Raw genomic sequence first — 25,010 nt, 5'->3', positions numbered from 1 at the left:
GACTCTACCTGGTGTGTGTTCAGGCGTCGACTGTGGCTTTGTGGGTTTGTCACTTATAGCTATCAAGTTATCTGCCAATGGAACTCTAATATTCATCTACATCTTCTGAAATACTGAATTTGATGTCAAAATTGTTTTTCAAATTATTGAAATGTTTGTTTAATTCAAAGGTATTTGTTTGAAAAATCCCCTAGAACACCAGAGTGTGTATGAGGTAAAACTTGCTGGAGGAATATAAAGGTGAACTTTCATGCTGCAGTCACACGCTCACTGAACTCTTCGTGGCTCAGCTTTGCGAGCCAAAACTGCAACACATCCTCAGACAGAGCTCATATTGTTGCCTGAACTAATAACCCGACTGTTTACTTGTTTAATCTTGTCACACCTCCGTTTCTATTTCTGATACGCAACTAAATATGACGCGTTACAAGCTTTTTTTATTATTCTCTTATGAAGGTTGGGATCGTGTTTCAACCCAGCAGCTCTAAATCAGAAAGCTTCCATTGTGGAAGAGACAAGATCATCCATGTTATTGTTTCATCAGAGAACTCTGGAATATAATTTTTATGTTTTTGAGCAAGGTTGTGAATCTTGTCGACCTCAGCATCAATCTCTGAAATGGGTCGCAGCTTGGAAATGAGCTTTAACCTCACTGTGCCCTTGTGTATGTGTGTGTGGGTGTGTTACGTGATGAAATGTTGTGAATGTGTGTCTTGATATTTTTTTTCTCCATATTGGGGTGGTGTTTGTTTGCATTTCTGTGTTGTGTCGTCTGTGTCTATGCTGGGAGCACGACAGGACGCTTTATTCTGATTTATTTTTAACTGCTTTTACTACAAGTCATTAAGCATTTAAGTTGATGTTTAAACTTTAGACATATTTTTGGACACTACACACCAACAAAGCTATGGTGTTAATACAGATAAAAAAGATGGCTCTGCTTACCATTGGCACAGCGCATCATTCGTGTTAGTCTTTGCAGTTCCACAACAGCTTTAATTAGCCAGCGCCTCAGAAGTGTCTGTCTCTTCCACGTTCCCTGCAGAAGTACGACAACTTTTAGCCTCTGAAGTCTGACAGCGCATTGCTATGAAGAATTGCGACAATCATTGACTCTTTTCTCTCTCTGTGTCATCGGCAGTAATTACACTCTCATCACCTCCAGTTTGACTTCTGCTGCTAGTGTCAAACACGGCATCATCGTGGCGTTGTCAGTCAGCTCTCCCGGCTCTGGAGGGAAATGGGACGAAGAAGAGAGAAGAGAGCGTAGGGACAGCTCATCCATCACTTCTCGCAAGGTGATCGAAGAGACGAAGGTTCTACTGCAGCTGCTGACCTCTTTTCATAGATTCATCATCTTATGACAGCCAAGGTTCCTTCACCAGAAGTCTTCCTTCTTACAAGAAAAATATAATTCGAGGTTTGTTCTCTACCACCACAATGTAATGCTTATTACATTATATTTGTTTAACTGTTAGTTGTATACCACTTGAACATGGTGACGTTTTCTTTTTCTATTTCGTCCTTTTACTTAACTATTTCCACATTATATTAAAACTCTACTTTTGTTGCTAAATATTGATTATCTTGACACTATGTTAATATTGGCATCAATATGAGCATGTTGAGAGAGCAACTAGGGTTTCTATTCAAATTAAAACTTGAAATTGTTTAAAGTGTGATTTTAGCAGAGTGATTAAAACACAACATTGCAAAATTTTAAAGGCTAAAGAGTGTATTACTTGTTATCCCCAACCCCGTCTTTGCAACCAGTTACAGTATCTAGTGTTCTGTTAAAAACAAAAAAATGATCCACTGTTAGAATGTATTTTCTTAAGCAGCCATCTGACAGTGAAATAATTACTCGTACTCCTTGAATTATGTTCCTGGGTTTTAGTTTGCTGGAAATAATTATTACGCTAGTGTTTACAATTAGTTGACATTTGGTAAACATTGTTTTCATTGAGATTCTGTTAAATTTAAATAGCAGAACACATTGAAAGCTCTTCATGAAGAGATAATACTATATATCAATTTGAGGCTTTTTGAGTTTTTCCTTTCCATTCAGATTTTTTGTTGTGTGCAATTTAAATATTGCATATTTTCAAGAGTTATGAAGCCAAGCAAAATATGGTTCTTGATCTTGTCACAATCCTTGTTCAAAGATTTTTTTTTCATTATTTGCTCAGTTTGATGAGCAGACAAGCCCAAACACAAAGATTGCAGAAGGTAAGCAACACATCAACCATGGCTGACAGCGACACTACCACAGTTACACCTGTTACAGGTGCAGACCACTTTCACTGCTCTCACTTCACCAAAACTTTATGTTAAAGACATAATATAATACATTTTTAGTTTAATTAATTTTATTTCATTATCTGTTTTTTCAAATAATATTAATTTAAGTTCAATGTTTTTAGAGAAATACAATAAAATCCAGACCAATATTATACAAGGAGAACGCTGCACTGGCTGTTCCTTCACTCTTGGTGTATCCTGCAGGTGACGTTGTTTCCTCGCTGCCGCGCACGCGCTCACGGGCGCACACAAAGAGAGTGCGCGTTCACACTCGGGCTCCTCATTGTGTGGAAGGCTGAGGGACTGCGCCTCCAGTCTGGAACCCCCTCGACGTTCACGCACTTTCAATTTGCAACGGGCTTTCCTACTCAATTGTTTCTGAAGAACACAGCCGGCTTGCGCGAATCTTTCAGGAACACTTGCTTTAATATATCGCCTTTTTTTTTTTTAAATAGAATTTTCTTTTGAATCCAGCAGCTCCAGGGAGGAGACCGGGACTACCTGCCGCTCAGAGCCGCATGTCGCAGCTCCTCTCCAGCTGAGCCTGCTCTCCCCGCCCGAGGAACTATTTCATATCCTCCCCTGTCATTTTTGACTCTTCTATTCTCCCGGTGATAAGAAGGACTGGACTTCTGAAGATGCGGGTCCTGGTGCTTGTGTGCGCCCTGGTGGGTCTGACAGCTGGAGCGGAGCGAGGCTGCGCCGACCTGCGGCAGTTCTACACCGGGAAAGGGTTTACTCTCGCCGGCGTACCGCAGGCAGAGATCTCGGGTGAGTTCTGCAGCACATTCGTATCTACACTTGTGCTGTGTTTTGATTGTTTGTTTTGTGTGTTTTCCACTTTTGTGTCAAGAGTGTTTCGTCCTGGACAGGTGCGCTCTTGTTATCTCAAGCTGTTCCACTGCCTTGCACAGTTCATACATTAAAGTCACGCCTTATTAAACTAGAAAATGCCATATTTTGTCTCCTTTCTCTCCAATTAGGGTGTAACGATACGGTTCAGGGCAAGTGGGCTTGTTTAATCTTGATCCATGTCTTTGATTTATGTATAAACTGTTGGGTCTTATCTTCACATGTAAACAATAATGAGCTTCCACAAACAAGTCTTGATGTTAAACGCAAACTTGTTTCCTAATTGCATTACATTATTACTCTCATTCTTCACGCAGGTGCATCTGAGTTCCAACTGTGCTTCAATAAAAACTATAAAATAATAACAGAAGAAGCGATATAGATCACAGGAGGAGGATGAGTGATGGTGTGGAAACTATCTAGTTCAAGTTAAGTATTGGATCAATCATCAGGAGTGACGGACATAGATGAAAAGAGGTGAAGAAGAGAGTGAAGGCGGGCTGGAAGGGTCAGAGATGGAGATTCTGAAAATTCCATTGGGAATGACTAAATCAGAGATGAGTATATGAGTGGTACATATGGAGAAGGTTAGAGACAAAGTTAGGGGGACATGTACTTTGGACATGTAGAAAGAGAGGGTAGGACCTATAATGAGTGCAGACCAATGAGGTTTATGGATTTGAAAATAAGAGCATGAAGAGGAATGGTGTTCGAGAAGTTATTTGTGAAGCCATTACATCACCACATGCGTTCTAACATGGTATGCTAACGGTGTGAATGTTGACCTGTTAATCAAAGTTTTAATATATGTCCAAGAGACAGAGGAACGATTGTTATACTGAAGCTATGACACAACACACCTCCTCTTTTGTTTGGAAGTTATGTTGCATCACATCAAATCTTGTTATATTAAGCTTCCACACAACAGCTAGTTGTTACCAGCAAGTTAATATATCAGCTGAGTCTCGCTTTCCCTGAAGCATTTCCAATATTTCCCCGCAGCTTTGTAAGAAAATAACTCTTTTATTGTCTGCAGGCGGAGTCTATTGAAGATATTAGGATCTATTTTAGGACCTTTATTGTTGTTTCCTACCGGATATCCAGATAAAGATATGGCCTTTTGTATTTAATATAGCAAAGAGCAGCTGTACACTAATGGGGCATTTTTCACCGTCTAGCCCTGCTACGGGCGCCAGGTGCCAGCCTCAAATGCTGCGCTGGCATTTTAGGCTGAATAAATGAGTCTGGTTGGGGCTGCTAACCTACATTTGAGGACAATATTAGCCTTGTCTTTGCCTTTGAAATCCACTCTATGTGTGTTCCCTTCTTTTGATAGCCTAAGTATTAGCTCTGCTTGGTAAATAAAGTAAAACAAGTCACACCAAAAAACAAAAAATTAATGTATATACTATATTTAGTGACATCATAGAGCAGCTGGTTAGCTCCTTTCATAACAAGAATGATAATGGTGTATGAGGTTGTGGGTTTGAATCCCAGGGTAAGTGCAAATCCATTCTTGCTTCGGTATTTGTTAGCGTCTGACTTTTTCATTCACAGCAAGATCATTAAAATATTAGACACTGTTGACATAGTTAAGGACTTTTGATTTCAGAGCTTTTAGATTTGTTTCTTTGTTTATTATCTTGACAATGTGAATTTAAAATGTTTTTAAAAGTTCATAGAGGCACATTGTGGTGCTGAAATTGTTTGAAGTTGTAGGACTTATGTTTTACTATTATTTGGTTGAGGAAACAATAAAAAATAACTTTCCAATAGAGTCACAAGAAAAAAGAAAAAAAGCGCTCTATAAATATAAATTACTGACTTGCTTACTGTAGTTACTTCGTTTTTGTTAGAGTCACCATCAGGCATGAGCCATTGCAGCAGCTCCTCTACTCAAGGCACATTATTCCTGATATTAAGTTACATTTGTTGAATGAAAGTTTATGTTTAAAAGGCATCCAAAAACGCTTTTAAGCTATAAAAAACTAATTTACTCATATAATAAGACTGGAATACATCCTGAGTTGAGAACCAACTGGATGCTACAGCTCACTTGGGCTAGAGTTGCTGACAAGACATTGTAAGCATAAAAGTGTTGATAGATCTTGTGCAATTGCCTCTTTTATCAATAGAATAATCACATATTTAATCAATCGCTTAATTATCCTCATGTCAGAAAATCCATCAGCTGAAGATCCAGTCCGTCAAGCAGACGACCACATCGGAGTCCCTCTATCGCCGCAAGGCTGATTAAAGGGCCCCAGCCTCTTGAGAGAAGGGCAGCTAGAAAATTACAAAATTGAGTTGTTTCTTCCTTGAAGGCTTCAGCTGTCGCGTCGCTGTGAAGGTGGACGGCGATGAAAAGAGGGCGGATGTCTGATCTGAAGGTCAGAGGAGCCGTCTGATAATAGAAGCAGTGATACACAGAGCAATAACAGGCGGGGAGAGCTGACACACCAAGACACGGAGAGGAAGAATGAGACTCGGATGGAGCTCCACCCGTGAAGAGGCTCAACCTTTCCTCCATTAAAATCTCATCTTTTATTGACAGATGAAAAACAATGCTTCCAACGTTCGGGGGTTTGACAGTGAATCAGGAGGACGTAAGCTCAGAGCGCGGACAGCTCTTAGAACTAGGTAGAAAAAGGCTGTGTTTGTTACCTTAAAGCAGCTCTGGGTTGTGTTGGGTACCTTAATATTTTTGTACTAAAATAACTTGTGATGACACATCAACTTAAAACTAGTTGAATGACTCATATACCATGACTTGAGGAGTTTTGTGTGATTTTTATTTTCACTGTAAAAGTTGGGACAGTGTGAACATATCACGCTGGTTATGGGGGGGAGGGGCGAATTACAGTACAAAAGCAAAGTAAAAGTTTGTTATTTACAAAGCCGTCATAACGCATATCATATTTCATTATCCACAATCTGATTCAGTACCTCATAGATATCCATCATTCAGCCAATGGAAGTCTGGAAATAGAAAATGTGTCAAACTGCTGCATACCGGGACATGGCCACTTTTGCGACGTTTAGCGAGTGCTCATGGGAAATGTGGTCTCCTGTGGGGCTAAACACTACTACTTTAGTCCACTGGCGTCGCTCGACTTCAAATCGCATTGAGCTGCTTTAATGGACGTCAGGAGAGTTTGCCTGGTCCGCTGTGTGATGTCACGTCAGTAGGGTATTTGTAAATTAAAAATTATTTTGATCCTGTGTTTACAAAAAACATGTATATATTCATGCCTACATAAGCTATAGTGAATGACATAATGATGAGTAGAACGATAGCAATGTTTGGTTGTCGTAAGTGGGTCGAACACCGGTGCAGTTTTGTAAATGAGAGGATCAACAGACGTAAACAAGCACAGTTGAGGACATTGGTTTACTTGATCTATATATTTTAGGAAACAATGGTGACTTGCAGTTATTAGATGCATAATAAATAGATCAATTCATCATTCAGGCACGTTTGAAGATATCCTCATGCAATACTAAATATTGCATTCAGATTCAACAGAACATACAATACCAACTATTTATGTAATTCCAACTTCTGGCATACACAACATTAAAAAAGTTTTGATTATTGAGAATTTATTCATAAAAAAAACTCCATGGTGAAATACCACACTTGATGTTTATCTTAGCCTTTGGTCATGATCGAAGTATGCTCTACACACACGGGGCGAGGCTGAAAGAAAACAACACATTAGAGTAAAAATCACTGGTGGAAAAATGTGTGCATAAATGTCAGCTGAATTTCCTGTTAAACAGAATGTCAATACCCAGCAGAAAACCCTTTCTACTGCAGTTTAAAAACACAATAAGACAATAAAAGGGAATACAACTGACAAAAGGCTAAATGTATGACAATATTTTTTTTCAGATTCATACTTAATTGTTTTATTGTTTTGGTTGATGTCTCATGCCATTATGGTACTGAGTATTGTAGAATAAGAAGTATCAGTACTGTATAAATAGGTAGGAAACTGTCCATGGTGTCCTGGGGTCACTCCCTGAGTAGCTGGGTTAGACTCTAGGCCCCTGTGATACTGGGTAGGAGTGGCAGAAAAAGGATGAAACAATGAATAAACATCTACTTCCTTTAACTGTGTCTAGATGGTGCTTGAACCACATAGCGATATAATTCTTAAGCATCTTGAACTATAGCTTCTTCTTTGGGAAATGGCCCAGATGTTTCTAGACATGATTAATATTTTCTGAAGCCAGAAAGAGGAGCAGTTTTTTTCACAAAGGTGACAAATATCGGTGGAATCCCTCAGTGTTTGAATAGGTGTGAGCAGACTGAGCCTTAACATGAGGGCAACACATCTGGTGCCAGCTTGACAGCAGTAGTACCAATATCTTGTTTTTGTTTGTATATTTTATCACAAGACACAGAAAACATTTTCCATTCAACGACAGACTAAAGATAGACTAAAGATTTGCAAAATACAAAAATAAATTGATGATCTTTTTCTTTTTTACAAAAACATTTGAAGATAAAGTAATGCAAAGTGAACAATGAGGCGACAAAATGGCATTTTTTGTCTGACAGTAATTTACCTTCTAATAGTTCTGTGACAGGTGAACATTTGTCATTTCGATATGGAGGTAACATTCTTTCTACTTCACTCTTATATAGTGAGCACTTTAACACACTTGAGCTGTGCTTCAGCTGTAGGTTAGAACCTTTAAATGGTTCACACTCACACAGGTATGTTTAGCTTATTTTCACTAAATAAGCTAAATCAGAGACAGAATAATTTCATCAACCACCACTTTTTGCTTATAACTGTAACAAAAATGTAGTAAATTATGTAATAAATTATGTAAAAGAAATATTAAATACATTTAGATGATAGAATATCTAATAAAACGTGCCTCTCAATAATGATGTATATTGGATATTGGGAATGTTTGTTGCAACTGACTTGTGCTGGAGCTCATGGTTGGAACAAAGAGTTAAGTGACTTGCAACCCTGAATTTCGGACTGACAGCTGACTGGCTCATAAGCCACGCGTGGCTCCGCCTCTCCTGCAGCTCGGGCCCAAGGCCAGTCGAATGATGTGCATTCCCTCCAGCTCCGTCAGCACAGCACCAAACAGTGCATCAGTGAGGCTGCAGGAGGCAATATCCCTGCTGATGTCCAAGTTTCTCATCTTGATAAGTCTGAGCCCACTCAATGGAACTTCTTCCAGCTGTGTTCTTTTGTACTCTTCCATGGTCAATGGACAACAACGATTACTGAACAATGACTTTCACTGAGTCACAGCTCAAACACACAGTAGCTGCAGTTTCTCTCTTGAGAAATAAAAGCTGTATTTTAAGAAGTGTACATGTTTCCTTTGTCCATCGACTCTGCAGAAGGCAAAGTTGGTATTCAGCTGATATGTTGATCAATTTGTTGCTCAAAGTTGGTTTTAAATGCGTCACAAGTCACGACAAAACAATTTCTAGTCGTCCCTTAAGTTTATTTACAAAACTAGGTTAATCTGCTGGAGGTCAATTTAGGTGAAAGTCAACTGTTGGTTTAGAGATGTGAGAGAATGAACAGAGTAAAAAGATTTGGACGTCTCGGGTCCATCAGGTCCTTCAGAGGATCATTCGACAGCATTACATCTGGTCTCTGATTTTTAAATGTGCCTTGATTTATAACCAAAGTTTAGATTTCTCAACTTGAGTGTTTGATACTTCAAATAACACATGTTGTTAGAAACCCATTTAAGCTGCAACTTATTTAAAATGATATTTTTTTAAATTGTAGCATGTCAACTACGACTTACCACACCCACAGAATCCTGATATTGTTATTTTGTTGGAGAATTGTGCGTAACACGAAGAGCAGATGCTCTGAATTCCACCTTCTTCTCTTTCATGTTCATTGCTCGCTCCCTATTATCCCTGTCTGCTCGCATGACTTTTGAATAGAAGTCGTCTTTCCTGTCACTCCGTCTCTGTGCCTGCCAGCGTTTTTCATTGTCTCCTTCACCTGGTCAATAGTGAGACAAGCCCAGTGTGTGTGTTTAAAAGTCAGTGTAAGCCAACACCTTTTTCTGGGAAGATGCTTAGTTTCATTCACACATGCATTTTCCATACGCAGCACACACCCAGGAGATCGGGTGACGCCCAGAAACGCAGGTCGAGGGGGGGAATAGACACTGAGCGGACACATGCACGAGATAATCTTCTGATCTGCGTTCTCACATTCTGCTTCCATCCAAGAATATCAAGCGACACTGAGGACCGAGCTGCTGTTCATTGTGACACATTTTAAGTCAGTTAATCTATTAACAGCATGTTTGTTCAGCTTGTTCACGAGTAAGGGAATAATGAAGCTAATTTGTTTTATTGTAGTTTCCTCCATCACTCTAGACCAGTGGTTCTTAACTTGGGTTCGATCGAACCCTAGGGGTTTGTTGAGTCGGTTTCAGGGGTTCTGCAGAGCCTCCGCCGCGAAGGTCCGGACACACCCGAATTATCCTATAAATTCGTGATGACACACCGCGCTTGTCCATCACTGGCTGCAGATGATCATGCTTCACTGTTTGGACAATCCGTGCTGAGGGGAATTTAGTGCTCAGTAGTCAACGTGCAACTGTTGTGGTAGTACGTCGTGCAATTTCTTTGTTAATATTTTAATCCATCTAACTATGTTGGGCTAAAGAAGAAAGTGGTCGGACGAATATGTACAACATGGATTCACATGTATACGGAATGTGATGGGAGTGAGCGTACTATCTGCATGATTTTCAAAGCCAAGTTGAGCAACTCTAGTCTTGCACCAGCAAAACTAAAGGAACACTTCTTTAAGCTGCAAGGAGACGGGGAATACAGAAACATATCATATAAAAAAAAATCATATTTTATTTTTCACAAAAGAGGGGTTCGGTGAATGCACATATGAAACTGGTGGGGTTCGGTACCTCCAACAAGGTTAAGAACCACTGATCTAGACTCTGTTTATTGATTGATCGATTATTGAGCTTGTTAGGATATCTCCTGGACATGTGAGCTTGTCATTGGGAGGAGGCCTTTGGGTAGACCCAGCACTAACTAAATATATTATAGTTAGTTGAGCGCAGAAATCTCTTCCAGATATTCTGGCAACAATGTGAAAAGTATATTCAAGGAATAAACTTTTTCCAACTTCAGAATTTGTAAAAAAAAAAAAAAAGAATAAATAATAATAATAATTTAATTGTTTCTAAAATATCAACTCAATAGTTCAACATTGTAAATATCTAAATATGCATGTTGGTATTTATTTGTTAATGTTATTTCAAAGATAAATACTGTGTCCACTTACTGCCCTTTTGTGTTTGGGGTTTTGGCAGGTGGCTATGTAGAAGACTTCAATCTATTTTAGCAAAATGGTTGAGTCTGATAGTAACATTACAGGAGATGACTGAGAACTACGCTTAAGCTGGTATTTTAAAAATTAGTTAACTTCATTGATGTATTGTTAAAGGGTCGAGGGAGGACAATAAAGATTCAGTAACGTAAATATTCAGGCCACTCCCACATGTCAGCGCCGGCACCTGTTGCCCGAGTGTGTTTGTTATAAATGTTGAATGATGTGACAGATGAAGTGTGTTCCAGATGTCGGAGGTCAACTTGATACTTGTTGTTTTAGATCAGATTACCTCAGATTAGAACACTGGGCGAGTCTTCGGTTACCAGTCGATCTGAACGTGTCGACTAGGGAGCGCTTTCACTCTCTTAACACCAAACTTGATGGGAAATGTGTGAAGAATCTATTTCAGTCCTCTTGAGCGAAATCCTACTGGAACATTCAAGACATGCCAGAGATTTTTCACCTGTTTCAGTATTTAGCTGAAGGCTGGGGCTCCAGAGTGAGCAAGGGTCAATGTTCCGGCTGGATCTGCTTCCTCTCTGACAGGCTAGCTGCTGAAATATGTGAAGCTCATCCACCAAGGTTAAAAAGAGCTGTCATGTCTTGAACTCTCCAAAATATTATAATATTTCCACCTGCTTTCCTTTAATGAACCATTTGATCCTCATCTTTTTCCCAAATATTTCATGTGTGGAGGCATATTTCTAAGGGCATTTGGATGTAGTTATTGTACTTATTCTTCTATAAGTCATATTTTGTAAACTTTATAACCAATTGTTTTTACTAAATCAGAAATAAAGTCTTGGTTTGTTTGTTGTTTTTGTCTTCTGGATAGATATAGATTAAATTGTTTTAAATATATAATTCAATAATTTCTACAATTTAAAAGAAATAGGATTAGAAAGACTGAAGACAAAGATAAACAGTACAATTGTTTTATGAAAAAACAGATTTCTATGTGTGTAATAAGTCTGTTTATGAATTCTGTTCTCCTCTACTCATGGCTGCTGGCTGTAGGCGGAGCTGCACAAACCACCATTGCATCCATCACGTTTCAATATTCCTGAAGCATCTCAAGAGCAGCTGAGGATTTAAAAAATGCAAATTCAATTGAATGTGACAGAAGGAGAGTGGTCGCCTCCTCTCTCCCTGATTGTCGCTTTAAATTTGGGTGCCGCCAGCCTGACGACAGATCTATGTGAAGGATCTCTCAGCATTTACCTGCCGTACATCTGGATAACCGCCTGCAGCGTCCGTGTAACACCCGTGTGGAGCAGCGTTTACGCATGTGAGGAGAGAATTGATAAGATACATCATCTGTCACGGGGCATACACACATCACCGAACACACACAATCTACAGCAGATACACTTTTCTCCGCCTCTTACATGGGCTGGTTTGATAGAGCTACATTTCTAAATGTAGTGTGTGTGTGGATGTGTGTGTGGGTGCGTGGGTGTGCAGGTGTTTGTGTGTGCGTGTGTGTGTCTGTGTGCGCTTGGGTGGAGAGAAGATTGGTTTAAGATTTTGGTAAAAGCAGCTCAGTAAATCTTTCATGAGGTCTCTGGCTGCATTAAGTGAAAGAAAAAAGGCAGAGAGAAGTAAAAAAGAGGAACGGGTAGAGGAGCTTCTTCCTTCACCTTTTTTTATTTATTTTTCTATTGATCCTGATTTTCAAATATTCCAATAATCTTGTCGTTTTACAAATATACTGTGATGTGGCTTGTAACTAAGAGACACAATGATGTTGGCATATGTGCGTGTGAAAAAACAACCATTGCTGACAACCAGCACGTAGAAAGAAAAGAAGGAGTGAGCCACTGTGGGACTGAAACACAGAGGTGCTGATATACTTCGCTTCACCTCTCACTGAACTGTTGTGATCCATAATTCCAGAGAGAACCGTCTCCGCGCTGGTTATCTGGTCTGGTGTTATTAGCGTGAGCCGCTTTGCTCTCCTGTTTCCATCCCAGTAGTCGCGAGTGTCTCAAACACCACTGTGAGCTGCTGATCTCTATTATCCACAGTAAAATGTTCAGAACTACTCAAGTGGAAACTTTGGATCCCTAACCTATCGGGAAACATGGTAGATTGATGACCACGCATGCTAACATGTACATATGTTGGAGTCATCAATCATTCCTATTGGCTCGACCAAAATATGACAGCGTCTTGAGACAACTCTGAACTTGCATGATTGCGCCTTCCTGTTTCCTCCTGGTGCTCTGGTTTCCTCCAAGAGATATCCAAGTGAGGACTTGGGATAGACCCCTGCTATTCAGAGAATTAAAAAAGATTAATACTTGAGACATATTGCTGACAGCAATAACCCCACAAAGATAACATTCTGTGCATTACCATGGTTGACTTTTCCTCTGAACAAAATTTTTTCTATTTTTAGGAACCTTTGAGTCGTCCATCCTGGTGTCAATGGCTTCTTTCTAAAATGTAAATTTGATAAAAAGTATTTTTAAGGGTAAAACATACTTGCCTGAGTTTGATCATTGTCAGGTCTTGATGTGTGCGTGCTGTCAGGTGACAGTTCAGGCCCGATTGTGAGGTCACGACATGACCGCGCGGTGCCAGATTAACAGGGGCCAAGTGCGACTCGGCCACAGATCTCATTGAAAGTGACTGGTGTCCGTGTCTGGTGTATCAGCTGAGGCCTCAACCAGGTAAAACAAACAGACGAGCTGCCAGTTTTCATTAGCAGCGGCTGATCATGTGATGGATTGCACGTGTGGGCAGATCATTGAAACCTGAGCAGGGGATTCAAAAGGTCAGGTCGATAATGTCTCGCCCAGAATGTAAATGTCGATGAAAATAAACTGATGAATCCACACGGGCCGAATAATCAGAGCTGTCACAACTAATACTTTTGTTTTCATTGTCAAGAGAGTGATGGTGAAAAGAAACCCAAGAATCTGTTAAAAAACATCATACTTGAAGACAACATATTGAATATATCTCTTATTATATGTACTTATGTATATCTATAATGTATAGATATTTGCACAAGCCAACTAAGACCTTTGTTTTACAATCCCAAACATCTGACATAACACAACAGATCTGGTAATTCAACTGACAAAGAAAGAAACCTTTTAATAAATAAGATAATAGAAAAATCGGTGATCAAATGAATAAACATCGACTCAAAAAGTCACCCAGTGTAAGTAAGTAAGTAAGTAATCTATATTTATAGAGCTCTTTTCTAGACCAGGGTCACAAATCGCTTAAAGAATCAGTGTAAAACATAGGCCAGTTTGGACAGTCCGACGGGCCCTGTGCCTCTCTCTCAGTTTCATCTTCAAGTTTACTTGTTCCCGTCCTACACCACGCCACTGCCACATCCTTTTTCTTCGCTGCAGACTTGACCTGAAAACCGTGGAGCTCACGTGATCAGAGATTTGACGCCCCCTGCTGTGAAAGAGCAGCGTCAGTCTATTAACACCCACCCCACACCCACACACACACATACACACATACAAAAGCAGGCACACACACACTGACAAACATAGACGTATTCTCTCAGTCCCACCTCTTATTTACCCTCTTTACATCAGCTGTACGCTAGGATTACGGCACTGTTGTCTAATCTCCTGCTAATCCAGCTCTGTTAATCCTTGCGAGGTCCTCAGCTCGCAGGGCGAGAGTTAGCGTGCTGACCTTGCTGGCAAAGCACTTTCTGTGATATATCTTTAACACTTTTGCTTCATCTCAACACAAAACCTAACTAACTCCTCATCATCATTAAATAATCAACACTGTGAAGCTCGACTGTAACTGTAAGAGTTAATCCCAGCATTCAAAGATTGCTCAGCGACCTCTACTCCTGGAGGAGTTCCCGTCATACCTGCACAGAACTGCAGCATGGGACTCTTTCTCTAGTCGGCCCAGTTGGCACGTGCTGCCGTCTTTTATAGCGCCAGTGAAGTGTAAGTAGTAGTTAGTTTAACAACGTGCAGAAATGACATAGAATTATAGCATCGCACAGGCGGGCTGTGCCATGTTCACACGCACACACACACTCATTGGTCGGACTGTGGGGGTAGTTGGGTATATTTAGCCTGGTAATGGTTAAACAGAGGGATGAGAAAACACTCTCTCTCCTCCCTCTTGGACTGTGATTCTTTCATTTGGGTGAAATAATGACAGTGTGTCAAAGTTTCTTGTAATAATTATCAGAAACGATTAATCAATTGTAGCAGAAGATCAAATCCTGCTTCAACTCAGTGTCAGGACACAAGCTAAACTTTGTCTTTAAACCGTCGTCCTACCATCTTCTGAAGTGAGTCCATTTTTTGATCAGTTTTTTTGGAGGGTTTGTCATCCTTGATGAAAGCATGGATGAATAATAAGACTTATTTGGAATTGCTATGACATTATATACGCATTCAAATACAACAAGGTTAATGACAAAGTCAGGGAATTACCTCCATCATACTAGTCTTGTCTTAAATATGTTTCCAATTGTTGTCCTTTGTCTCTCCCCAACTAACACCTAACCATTAAACACACGTCAATACCTTCGATTTGATGCTACAGATAAATGTCTGCAGACTTGCAACTAGCTCTGATGAATAAGTGATGCTTGGCAACAAAAGTACAGCATGGTTCAATTTTGGTCACAGACATTCCATTAACAACCACAAAACTACTGACTGCTGTGTCATCCTGTCACCAGCGCTCCCCGCTGGCAGGCAGTTAAAGGTAAACTTGGTGAAGAAGGTCACGTGGATCACTAAATCACAGGCCTTTAAATGCCGAACACACTTGCAGTCAGTCACTTGGCTGGCAGTGATTTGCCAGGGTAAGTGACAGGGTTATTGTCAGAGGCTCATTAAGAAAAGGAAGCAGTGAGTAAACGTCTGACTGATGAAATAAATTCAAACCGCTGCACAGTTTTTACTGCTCACCAGCGTGGAGCTTTGATGTGGCCTCGGCAGTTTATTCAACAAAACACAGGATATTGCTTTTTATTTCCACCAATGTAGACTTGTCCTTCTGATGTCAGAGGTCAAGTCAGATACATTTGCATAGAAAAAAGGTCACTTCTGGTTCTCTTTCATCCCTGCAGGAGGGAGAAGACATGGCAGCAGTGACTCAAGAGCAAATCTACTTGGTGGTTATTGCTGCCAACTAAAGCCCAAACAGGAAACTTTTTCATTCCTTGGTTTGGGGTTCTCACTGACTAAGCTCACTTAAAGTGATAGTTCACTCGAAATGAATACTGCTCGTCCGTAAGGTCCATCTGGTATTGAAACCTCGACAAGAGGAATTGTTCCTGAAGAACTTAAACAAGTCTATATTTAGAGGCTTTTTTATAGCGTACCCTGCTAGGCTAGCTGCTAGGCCAACATCCTACACAGACAGAGAGTTCTTTCAGTCTACTGTCTTTACTGGAAGTTGCAATTCTGTCATCGTCTCACAACGGCTACATTAATAAAATCTTTGGGTGAATCAATTTAAAGAAAACAGTCTAAACGATGACAGTTTTGGTTAATCATGTGACTTCCTGCTATCATGTTTGCTGCTGTAAGAGGGAATGTTTGTGACTTTAAAAGTTTGCTCAATAATTTACTGAACTAAAATGAACCCTATATGAATCAGAACTAATTCTAAAGCATAAACAACTATGTCTAGTTGTCGTAATCGTCATGAATGATTATTATGGAACACTTAGGAGATAGGAGATGACGACACATTAGGTGAGACAAAATATTCTTATTTGCTCTCACTATTTTGTCACTCCATTGATATGATTACCATGTAGAGGACTGTTATATACATTTATGCTCATAACGAAAATAACTGAGTCTGATATTCTGATATTGTTCATTAGCATACACCTTTCATCCGTCGAGTTTTTAGCAAACACAGAATATAACAGAAAATAAACAGGCAAAAAACTCCACTAAAATAACCACCAAACATGCCCAGATTTGTAAAGAATATTACTAACACTTGGTGCAGCGAACAAAGAAGCTTTCAATAAACTTCAGAGTGATAATAAATCAGAGTTTATATCAGATATTTTGGAGGAGATAATCGGCAAAGAAACAGACCCGCCAACAACAACAGCTCTTGATATATGAACATATAATATAGAGAAGGAAGTGAATGACTTGCGTTGTCTAAGAGTTCTAATATGATAGTTCTCAGGGGGCTCACGTCAAGTGTTCCTTGTCTATTCTAATCAATTCTTGTCTTTAGGTAACTGAAACAGTGATTGACAGATGTTGGAATAGCCTCACATCAAAAGTTTTATTTACTACATAACCTGCACTACAATGACCATTTCACCTGACGTACCTGGTCACCTTGATCTTTGGCCACATTATGGTAGAACATTTTAGTTTGGACATTTGTATAGGGATTAAAGATCTGTAATCGTGATGTGTTTTCAGCTCTTCTACTTTGACTTCCTTCCTCTTGCTGCTCGATTGTTTGACCTCACAAAAAGATCAGGGTGAGGTTTTCATCAGTTAGACGTACAGCATCTGCAAGATTTTAATTAGATTTTCCTCCTCACACTGAAGAGAAGAGCCTTTTTAATGTTATAACTACACAATGTTGAGTCATGCGCGCACTGATGATGTTATGAACTCTTCATGCTGTTCATTAGTGTTGGAGATATGTGTATATCTAACCTGTGTACAAGTAACCCAGAGTATCTTTACCTCTTTACTTACGTGATTTTTTTATTATTTTCTGCGTGTGTACATATGTGTGTATGTGTTGTAAAATGTAGTGATCTGCTTAATTTGATGTCTTGCGATCCTGATCTGGCTACTAAGGTGGTGTGTGTGGTGGTGTGTGTTACACACAATTTCCTACTCTTTAGTCAATATTACATGGCCAGGGAACTGGGTGCCCGTCTCTGTAATCGTGTAGAACGTTGCTGCTATTGTTCTTTTCATTTAGGATTAGGCTTCCCACTCTTGACAGCTGGTGGCCCCAATTTCCTAGCTGCAGAGTCTAAGTTTAAGAGCTGCAGGGATGACAACACTTTTTTAATCTGACACTGAGGACCTGGTCTGGTAACCTTTCTGATAACTTCAACTTTTGCGTTGAGGTTGATCAAGCTGAAGCTTTTTGCTCTAACTATAATCAAACATTAGCAAATTAATCAGTCGGTAATGCACACCAGTGCTAGCATTGGCAAATATTTTTATATTTTAATTTTTATTGCCTCATTATTTGTTGAGGAAACTTTGCAATTAAAGCTTGAAATCTTGTTCTTTCTCTGCTTGTATCTAACACTCTTCAGAAATCTAACAAAAACAAAATCTATTCCCCATTTTTATTGTATCTTAAAAAAGAACAAGTGAAAAGCACTGATGGAAAAATTATGATGTTATCATATTTTATAATCTCTCATATGTTTTCTTCTTCTTCACAACCGTGGGAAAGGGACATGGAAGGGAGAAGAATTTCGGACTCTGAAGGAGTAAACCCTAGCCTGGCCTTGAGATAAAGCCTTTTCATATCTGTTCTCCTGACTTTTAATGAACTCCTGGTTTATTTGGGAGGAGGCAAAAACTAGCAACTTAACATGTCATTGTTTGAGATTTGGGATTTGGACACAGAACTGGCCCATCTTTTTCATTGCAATTACAATTAAAATGTGTCTTTGAAACAAGATCTGATTTCTCATTATTATTATAAGATTATAATAATGATGATAAATCAGATCTTGTTATTATTATTATAATTATATTATTATTATTATTATTATAAGAGTAGGGCTTTAGCCCCACCTCAGTTTTTTTTATCTGACAAGCACCATTATACTTGAGAAAGGAGTAATAATTCCAGATGGATATAGGGGACACGTCCTCTGCATGTGAAGCATGGAAGGATTCTGTATGGTTCTGTAGAATGGATGGCAACCCTTCTCATGGTCTCTATGCTAATACAGGCATTTGGGATTATGTCATGCCAATATTCCATAAACATTGTTGATGTTCTTGTTGACATATTTTTCTCTTAAGGGCTTGTTTTGATGAGTTATGGCCAGGTTAAGTTCCTCCAGCTGCCACGCAACACACCTTTGTATCAAGCTAATTAACGGACAAACTGCCGCCAGTCAAACTGCAACTCACTCCTGAAAAAGAACTGGAGTTGCCTTCAAAGGGAAATGAATTAATAATAAGTGAGCGCTGCTTTCAGGTGTGACACGAGAGGGATTAACTTCTAATTAGTTTGATAGCATACAAGTATTTCTTGTTTGTCAAAATCAATCAAAACAAAGTTGGAAAACTCATCATAGTCAAGATGAGATGGCACGTGAATCAAGCAAAAGGGAGGCGCTTTTGCTTGATTCACGTGCCATCTCAGGTCATTTATTTTTCCATCCCCTTCCCAAAGAGTCTTGAAGATATGTCCACACAAAGTAATTTGATTCAGACTTTTTGAAAAAAAGGAAAGAGGTCTTAACCCTGATGCTTTCCCTTTTCCGACCAAAACCAACATCTTCTTGTTTGTTGCGAGAGCATTACAGTGCCACATATAGCATTGTGTACTACATTGTATCCAGTGCATTCTCAATTTTTTAGAAACCGGCAAAGAAACATGTTGTGTAGGAAAAGATGCATCTTTATGCCGGGCAAGCCTTTGAGAGATGGGAGGAGAAATGGGGTCTCTTTTCAAAGGGAAGGCCCCAGTTAAGGACATTCTTTCAGATATTTGGGATTCTCACCTTGTCCTGTTTGGAAAAGTCTTTAAAGGTCACCTAACGTGCTGATTTAGGTGTCTCTTAAATTGTTCTAGGACCTCTATTATACACATCAGTATATTTCTTTTTGCACAAAACTCATTTAATAAAGACATTTACATTAGAAAATATCCTTAAGCCCAGCCCACTTAAAATACGTTGTTATGGCTGAGATGAAGTCTCGTCCAAGCAACCACGCCCACTCTGCTCTGATTGGTCAAAAAAACACAAGTTGCATTCAAGGACTCTCGCAAATTTCAAACTCACCCCTGAAACTCCCGTTTTTTACATTAAAAACTAATCATTCAAATAAGGTTTGCTACTTAATGTAAACGTTATAAAAACACCTGAAGGCAGAATTAACTCTCACCATGTTTACATAAATATTTATTTTGTTTCACGATTAACATGTAGGTTCTTAACCGATTTAGAGGAGGACACCTCCACCAGAGTGACGTCAGAATGTTTAATTTAAACCTTAATCTCGTTTGGCGAGATTTCAGATGGGAGATAACTTTATTAAGTAATAACTTAAAAACGTAGCAACGTCATGATGAATGACCTACTGCATTTTGAAGAGGACGACTTCAACATAAACATGTGAATAAGTCAGGAGAGTTTTTCACATTAGGTGCCCTTTAACATTAAGAGTTTTTCTCACCCCTGTGGTCTCCATAGTGGAAAATTCTCCTGGCATGTTAGTTGTCCTGGGCTTCCTCCTCCCTAGAAACTAGGCGTGTCCAGGCTTTGCTCTACTTTACCAGACTGCACTCATTAATCTGCATATCTGTCACTAACAAGACCCCAAGATACTTGCAGTATTGTTGCTGTGGGACTCAGACGTTTGTGCGTCATGGGTCTGCGTGGTCAGACGCACACAAAGCAGGGACAGAAAAGAAGTGCTCAGCGGGCGATGATGCCAGTGCACGTGCCTGGCAGCTCACTTGTTCAGACGGGCTCAGGTATGCCGCGTCTGCCACCAGGAATGCTGGGAAACAACCGCTGCGAGAGTACTTTTGATGGGCATGAGAAAATTAAAAGCACAGTGAATGTTGTCTTTGTGGGGTCCCTGTGGCAACAGGGTAAATCTCCCTGAGCCAAAGTTTGTTGCACTCATGATTCAGGAAACACAGTCCGAGGGAAGATTGGGGTCGTTGGGAGACTTTGATCGCTGCTTAACGTAATGTTTGACTACACAGGATTAACGCGATCGATACTCATCAGCATTCAGAGCGAACGTGTGGAAGAGAAAATAGATGTTTTGTAGCTTCGCCACTGCTCCTCTGTATTAAGGTCATGAAGGTGGATTGATTGTTTGGAGGGCATGAGAAGTGCATGCTGAGAGTCTGTTTGTGAAGGTATAAATAGAGCCTGTGATTGAACAAGAGTTGATGCTGTTCCCGTCAGTTGTGTGTGTGTGAAGGCTCAGAACTGCCATTCACCAAAAACAAATATAGATCTGTGTGATTCTCCAAGGCTTCAGTCCACATGTGAGGAAAAGAAACAAGTGTATGGCTTAGGAAGTGAGTCTTGTTTGTGACTCAGATGAAAGGAGACCGTTATATGAGGAGACATTTTTATATAAACTGAAATGTAAAATGAGACGTGGTGCGACTTGTTTTGACTTGAATATTAAATAGTGAGACTTGATTGACTTTAATGTTAGATGGTGAGACTTGATTGACTTTAATGTTAGATGGTGAGACTTGTTTTGACTTGAATATTAGATGGTGAGATTTGATTGACTTTAATGTTGGATGGTGAGACTTGATTGACTTTAATGTTGGATGGTGAGACTTGATTGACTTTAATGTTGGATGGTGAGACTTGATTGACTTTAATGTTGGATGGTGAGACTTGATTGACTTTAATGTTGGATGGTGAGACTTGATTGACTTTAATATTAGATGGTGAGACTTGTTTTGACTTGAATGTTAGATAGTGAGATTGGCTTTGACTTGAATATTAGATGGTGAGACTTGTTTTGACTTGAATATTAAACAGTGAGACTTGTTTTGACTTGAATATTAAACATTGAGACTTTTTTTGACTTGAATGTTAGATGGTGAGACTTTTTTTGACTTGAATGTTAGATGGTGAGACTTGTCTTGTTTTGACTTGAATATTAAACAGTGAGACTTTTTTTGACTTGAATATTAGATGGTGAGACTTGTTTTGACTTGAATATTAAACAGTGAGACTTGTTTTGACTTGAATGTTAGATGATGAGACTTTTTTTGACTTGAATGTTAGATGGTGAGACTTGTCTTGTTTTGACTTGAATATTAAAAAGTGAGACTTGTTTTGACTTGAATATTAAACAGTGAGACTTTTTTTGACTTGAACGTTAGATGGTGAGACTTTTTTTGGACTTGAATGTTAGATAGTGAGATTGGTTTTTACTTAATTTTGGATGGTGAGACTTGTTTTGACTTGAATATTAAACAGTGAGACTTGTTTTGACTTGAATGTTAGATAGTGAGATTGGTTTTGACTTTAATGTTAGATGGTGAGACTTGTTTTGACTTGAATCTTAAAAGAAGTGTGTGATTTACAGGGGATTAAGGCTTGATCATAGCCTTGGAAACAGAGTTTTAATTTAATGTAGTAGTCAGACTTGTGAGTTAAAGGTAAGGCAGTACAATGAGAAACCAACTAAGAGACTTGAGATTTGAATATAGAGACATGACTGTTTTAAAACTCAAGAATGAGGAAATAAAGCGTTTTTTCAAAGAATGAGACCTTCTAGTTTCTTGCATAGTGGCTTCTCCTGTAAAACTAATGTTCAAGTCCACATGGCCCACAGTTCTGTCTTGTGGGTCAACAAGTCAACTCGTTTTTGCAGAAATAATCTAGTCAGATCAGAAGCTATGTCATTGCCTGCGGCTTCTCATGGAACCTCAGCTGTGTGCTGAAGGATTAGCTGAGATCTTGAAGGGAAATGATATTAATCCACATCAAACCGCCAGCATTTACCAGGAATTCCAGAAAAATAGTCTCTGTTAACTGATAACTCTTCCCAACATTCAACCCTTGACTAGATCTAGACAAAAATTCAAATCTCTCTGTACTCCATCTATTTTTACTATCATCTGATAAAAGCCTGCAGGTCTTTCACATAGAAAGTAGGACCTAAGCACTTAATCTGAGATTTCCTGAGAATTGTTTCAAAGCATCTGGCAGCGTGTGTTTGCATGTTTTCCTAAGTTTTCAAGTCATTTAAAGCTTTTACGACGAGATACCAGCTGCTTCTCTGAACATGGAGGAATGAAAGTACAGCAGATGCCACTATGGTGGTCGTAGGAACCAGAGAGTCACGGAACCCGAGTCATAGGCTTGAAAGGAAAGAAAAGAAAAATCTTCCAGACGCTGTCAAGTTATTTGAAAACTTTATTTAGGTGACACTTGTTGGTGACCTGGGAATTTGGAAATGAAACTTGTTTTGACCAGAATTTTTGTAATTTAATCAGGTGGAACTTGAAATTTAGGAGTTGAGACTTGTTTTGACTTGAATGTTAGGAGGTAAGACTTGTTGTGACTTGAATGTTAGGATGTGAGACTTGTTGTGACTTGAATGTTAGGAGGTGAGACTTTTTTTTCGACTTGAATATTAGGAGATGTGACTTGATTGTCAGGGAGATTGAACTTCTTATAGTTTAGACTTGTTGAATTGACATTTTTGTAGGTGTGACTTGTGACCTGAATGTTACGAGGTGAGATTTTTAATGTTGAAGAATATCAGCAGACAATACTGATTTGAAGACGGGCTTATATGACTTGAAGGGTGGAGGTTGTGAAAGGACTTGTTTAAGACTCTGGAGTTGGGCAGTGTTGGATTGGTTGTGACATCTGTTATATACTGCAATGTTAATAATTATTGTAAGTTATTTAATGTTGGGAAGTGTGACTGGTTCGTGACTCTTGAGAAAGATTCAACAACTGATCCGTCTGTTCTCACTGAAGACAAAGAGGTGATTATGGTGCGTGATGGACAGATGTGATGGAGTCAGAAGTTCAAGTGTGTCTCTTCACTTGAAACAGATCCAGACAGAAGATTTGGTAAAAGATTTAATTGAATGGCGACTGAAGCTCCTCGATTGACTGACCCGTTCTCAAACTCTGAATCGTATATCACTTTGCTCTTTGACTTGTGACGTTTGAAACCACTTGCGCTTTGAATTCCTAATCCGACCAGTATCTGTGGAAGATCTTTGAAGCAATAGTCGGCATGTTTTTCACAAGTCGTGTCTGTTGCTAATGTAGTAGTATCACGCTATTATTAATCACCAATGCTTATTGAACTTCATGTTCTTTAACATTCGACAAAAGTTGCATTTATCAGAATTCTAAGTAGCAGATTACAAACAGACCCAGCTAGATATTTCTGTCATGTGGTTATTTAAAATGAGTAATACACTGAAATATAATGTATAATAATATATTGAAGATGGGGCATTATTATCACTATGTATGAAGCCCCATTATACATAGTAATATAGCATAAAGATAATGTAATAATGTAATGAGAATTATAATATGGGATCATATCTATTACAGGATTGTTAAATGTCACTTGGCTACAGCATGGATTCAAATCCAGTACTATTTTTAATGTGTCATATCATATAAAAAGACAGTTGTGAGGGTCCATTGAGCCAATAGATCAAAGTAGGTGTATTAACGGCATGATAGTTGCTTTCATGTGTGTACGACAACTAAAATAAATGCAACTGAACTGAACTGTACATAAACTAGGGTACGAGTGACTAGTGATTAGACAGGCGTTGAGACCAACTGACCAATCATATGAACCCATGGGTGGGAGAGTCTGTAGACAGGATGTGACAAAATGATTTATGGGCCATTGGAGAAAAATGGGTTCATGTGATAACATGGGAGTGAGGGATTAAGTTCAGGATTATGTTTGCAGTTATTATTTAGCAACACTACCGTTGTGTCGTTGTGAGCTAGAGTACTGGATCATATTGTATGTATTAATATTATAAATATTAAGATTATTTTTACATAGTATGACAGCAGTCAAAATCAAATCAAGTGATATATATTTCATTATAGTATGAGCTAGATTATATTTAACAATGAATTTCCCATCATCAGTTATGTCCCATCATTGATTATACTCTAGACATCAAAATGGTCCAAGACAAATGAAAGATGTATCCATCGTCGCAGATAAAGGCGTTTTCTCGTCTGCTCCACTTACCCTGGTGGACTTCCCCACGCTAACCCACAACCCATCCACCCACGCACACACGCACACACAGACACACATTCACAAATGAAAAGACTGGCATACATACTGACCCAAGACCTGTTAGGAAGGATGAGAGCAGTGATGCACAGAGCTGCAGGGTACTTACTCACCCTTAACCTTGGCAGCCACACACACACACATGCACGCACACACACACCAATCCTAAGGCGTCAGCTTTGTCGGGGGACTGATGCTGCAGACCTCTTTCTCGGCTGTCTGGCTAAATCTTTATTTGAATCTCTCTGGCGAGATAAGTAAGCTCCTCAGGACTAGAAAATGGAATATGAGAAATGTTCCCTGTGTATGTTTAAGTCAAGGCCAAGTTGATTTCTGAGGTCTAGTTAGTTATGCAGCATTTGTGCAAACTTTGTGGCTGCAGGGGTGTGTTGTGGTCGAGCAAATTGTGACTAATGTGGACCAACACACATGCTATTAAATATACTGTATATATAGTTTATGTATCAATAAACTATAGACAATATATAGAAGCTACAGT

The 25,010-nt window shown here is 39.2% G+C and overlaps 1 protein-coding gene across 1 annotated transcript in view; it reads left to right on the top strand.

Annotated features, from left to right (window-relative positions):
• Positions 1-2,576: 2,576 nt before the first annotated feature.
• The window catches only part of LOC148087206 (glypican-1-like), a 30,590-nt gene continuing 8,156 nt past the window's right edge, over positions 2,577-25,010 (top strand). Inside the window, exon 1 of the mRNA XM_087785389.1 lies at positions 2,577-3,072. Within this exon, the coding sequence (XP_087641515.1) occupies positions 2,940-3,072 (133 nt within the window). The 5' untranslated portion in view covers positions 2,577-2,939. The remainder of the gene's footprint in view (positions 3,073-25,010) is intronic.

The sequence above is a fragment of the Callionymus lyra genome, chromosome 2, assembly GCF_982586985.1.
Source record: "Callionymus lyra chromosome 2, fCalLyr1.hap1.1, whole genome shotgun sequence".
Classification (NCBI taxonomy): Eukaryota; Metazoa; Chordata; class Actinopteri; order Syngnathiformes; family Callionymidae; genus Callionymus; species Callionymus lyra.
The sequence above is the reverse complement of the archived record's forward strand: the minus strand, read 5'-3'. Positions and strand labels throughout refer to the sequence as shown.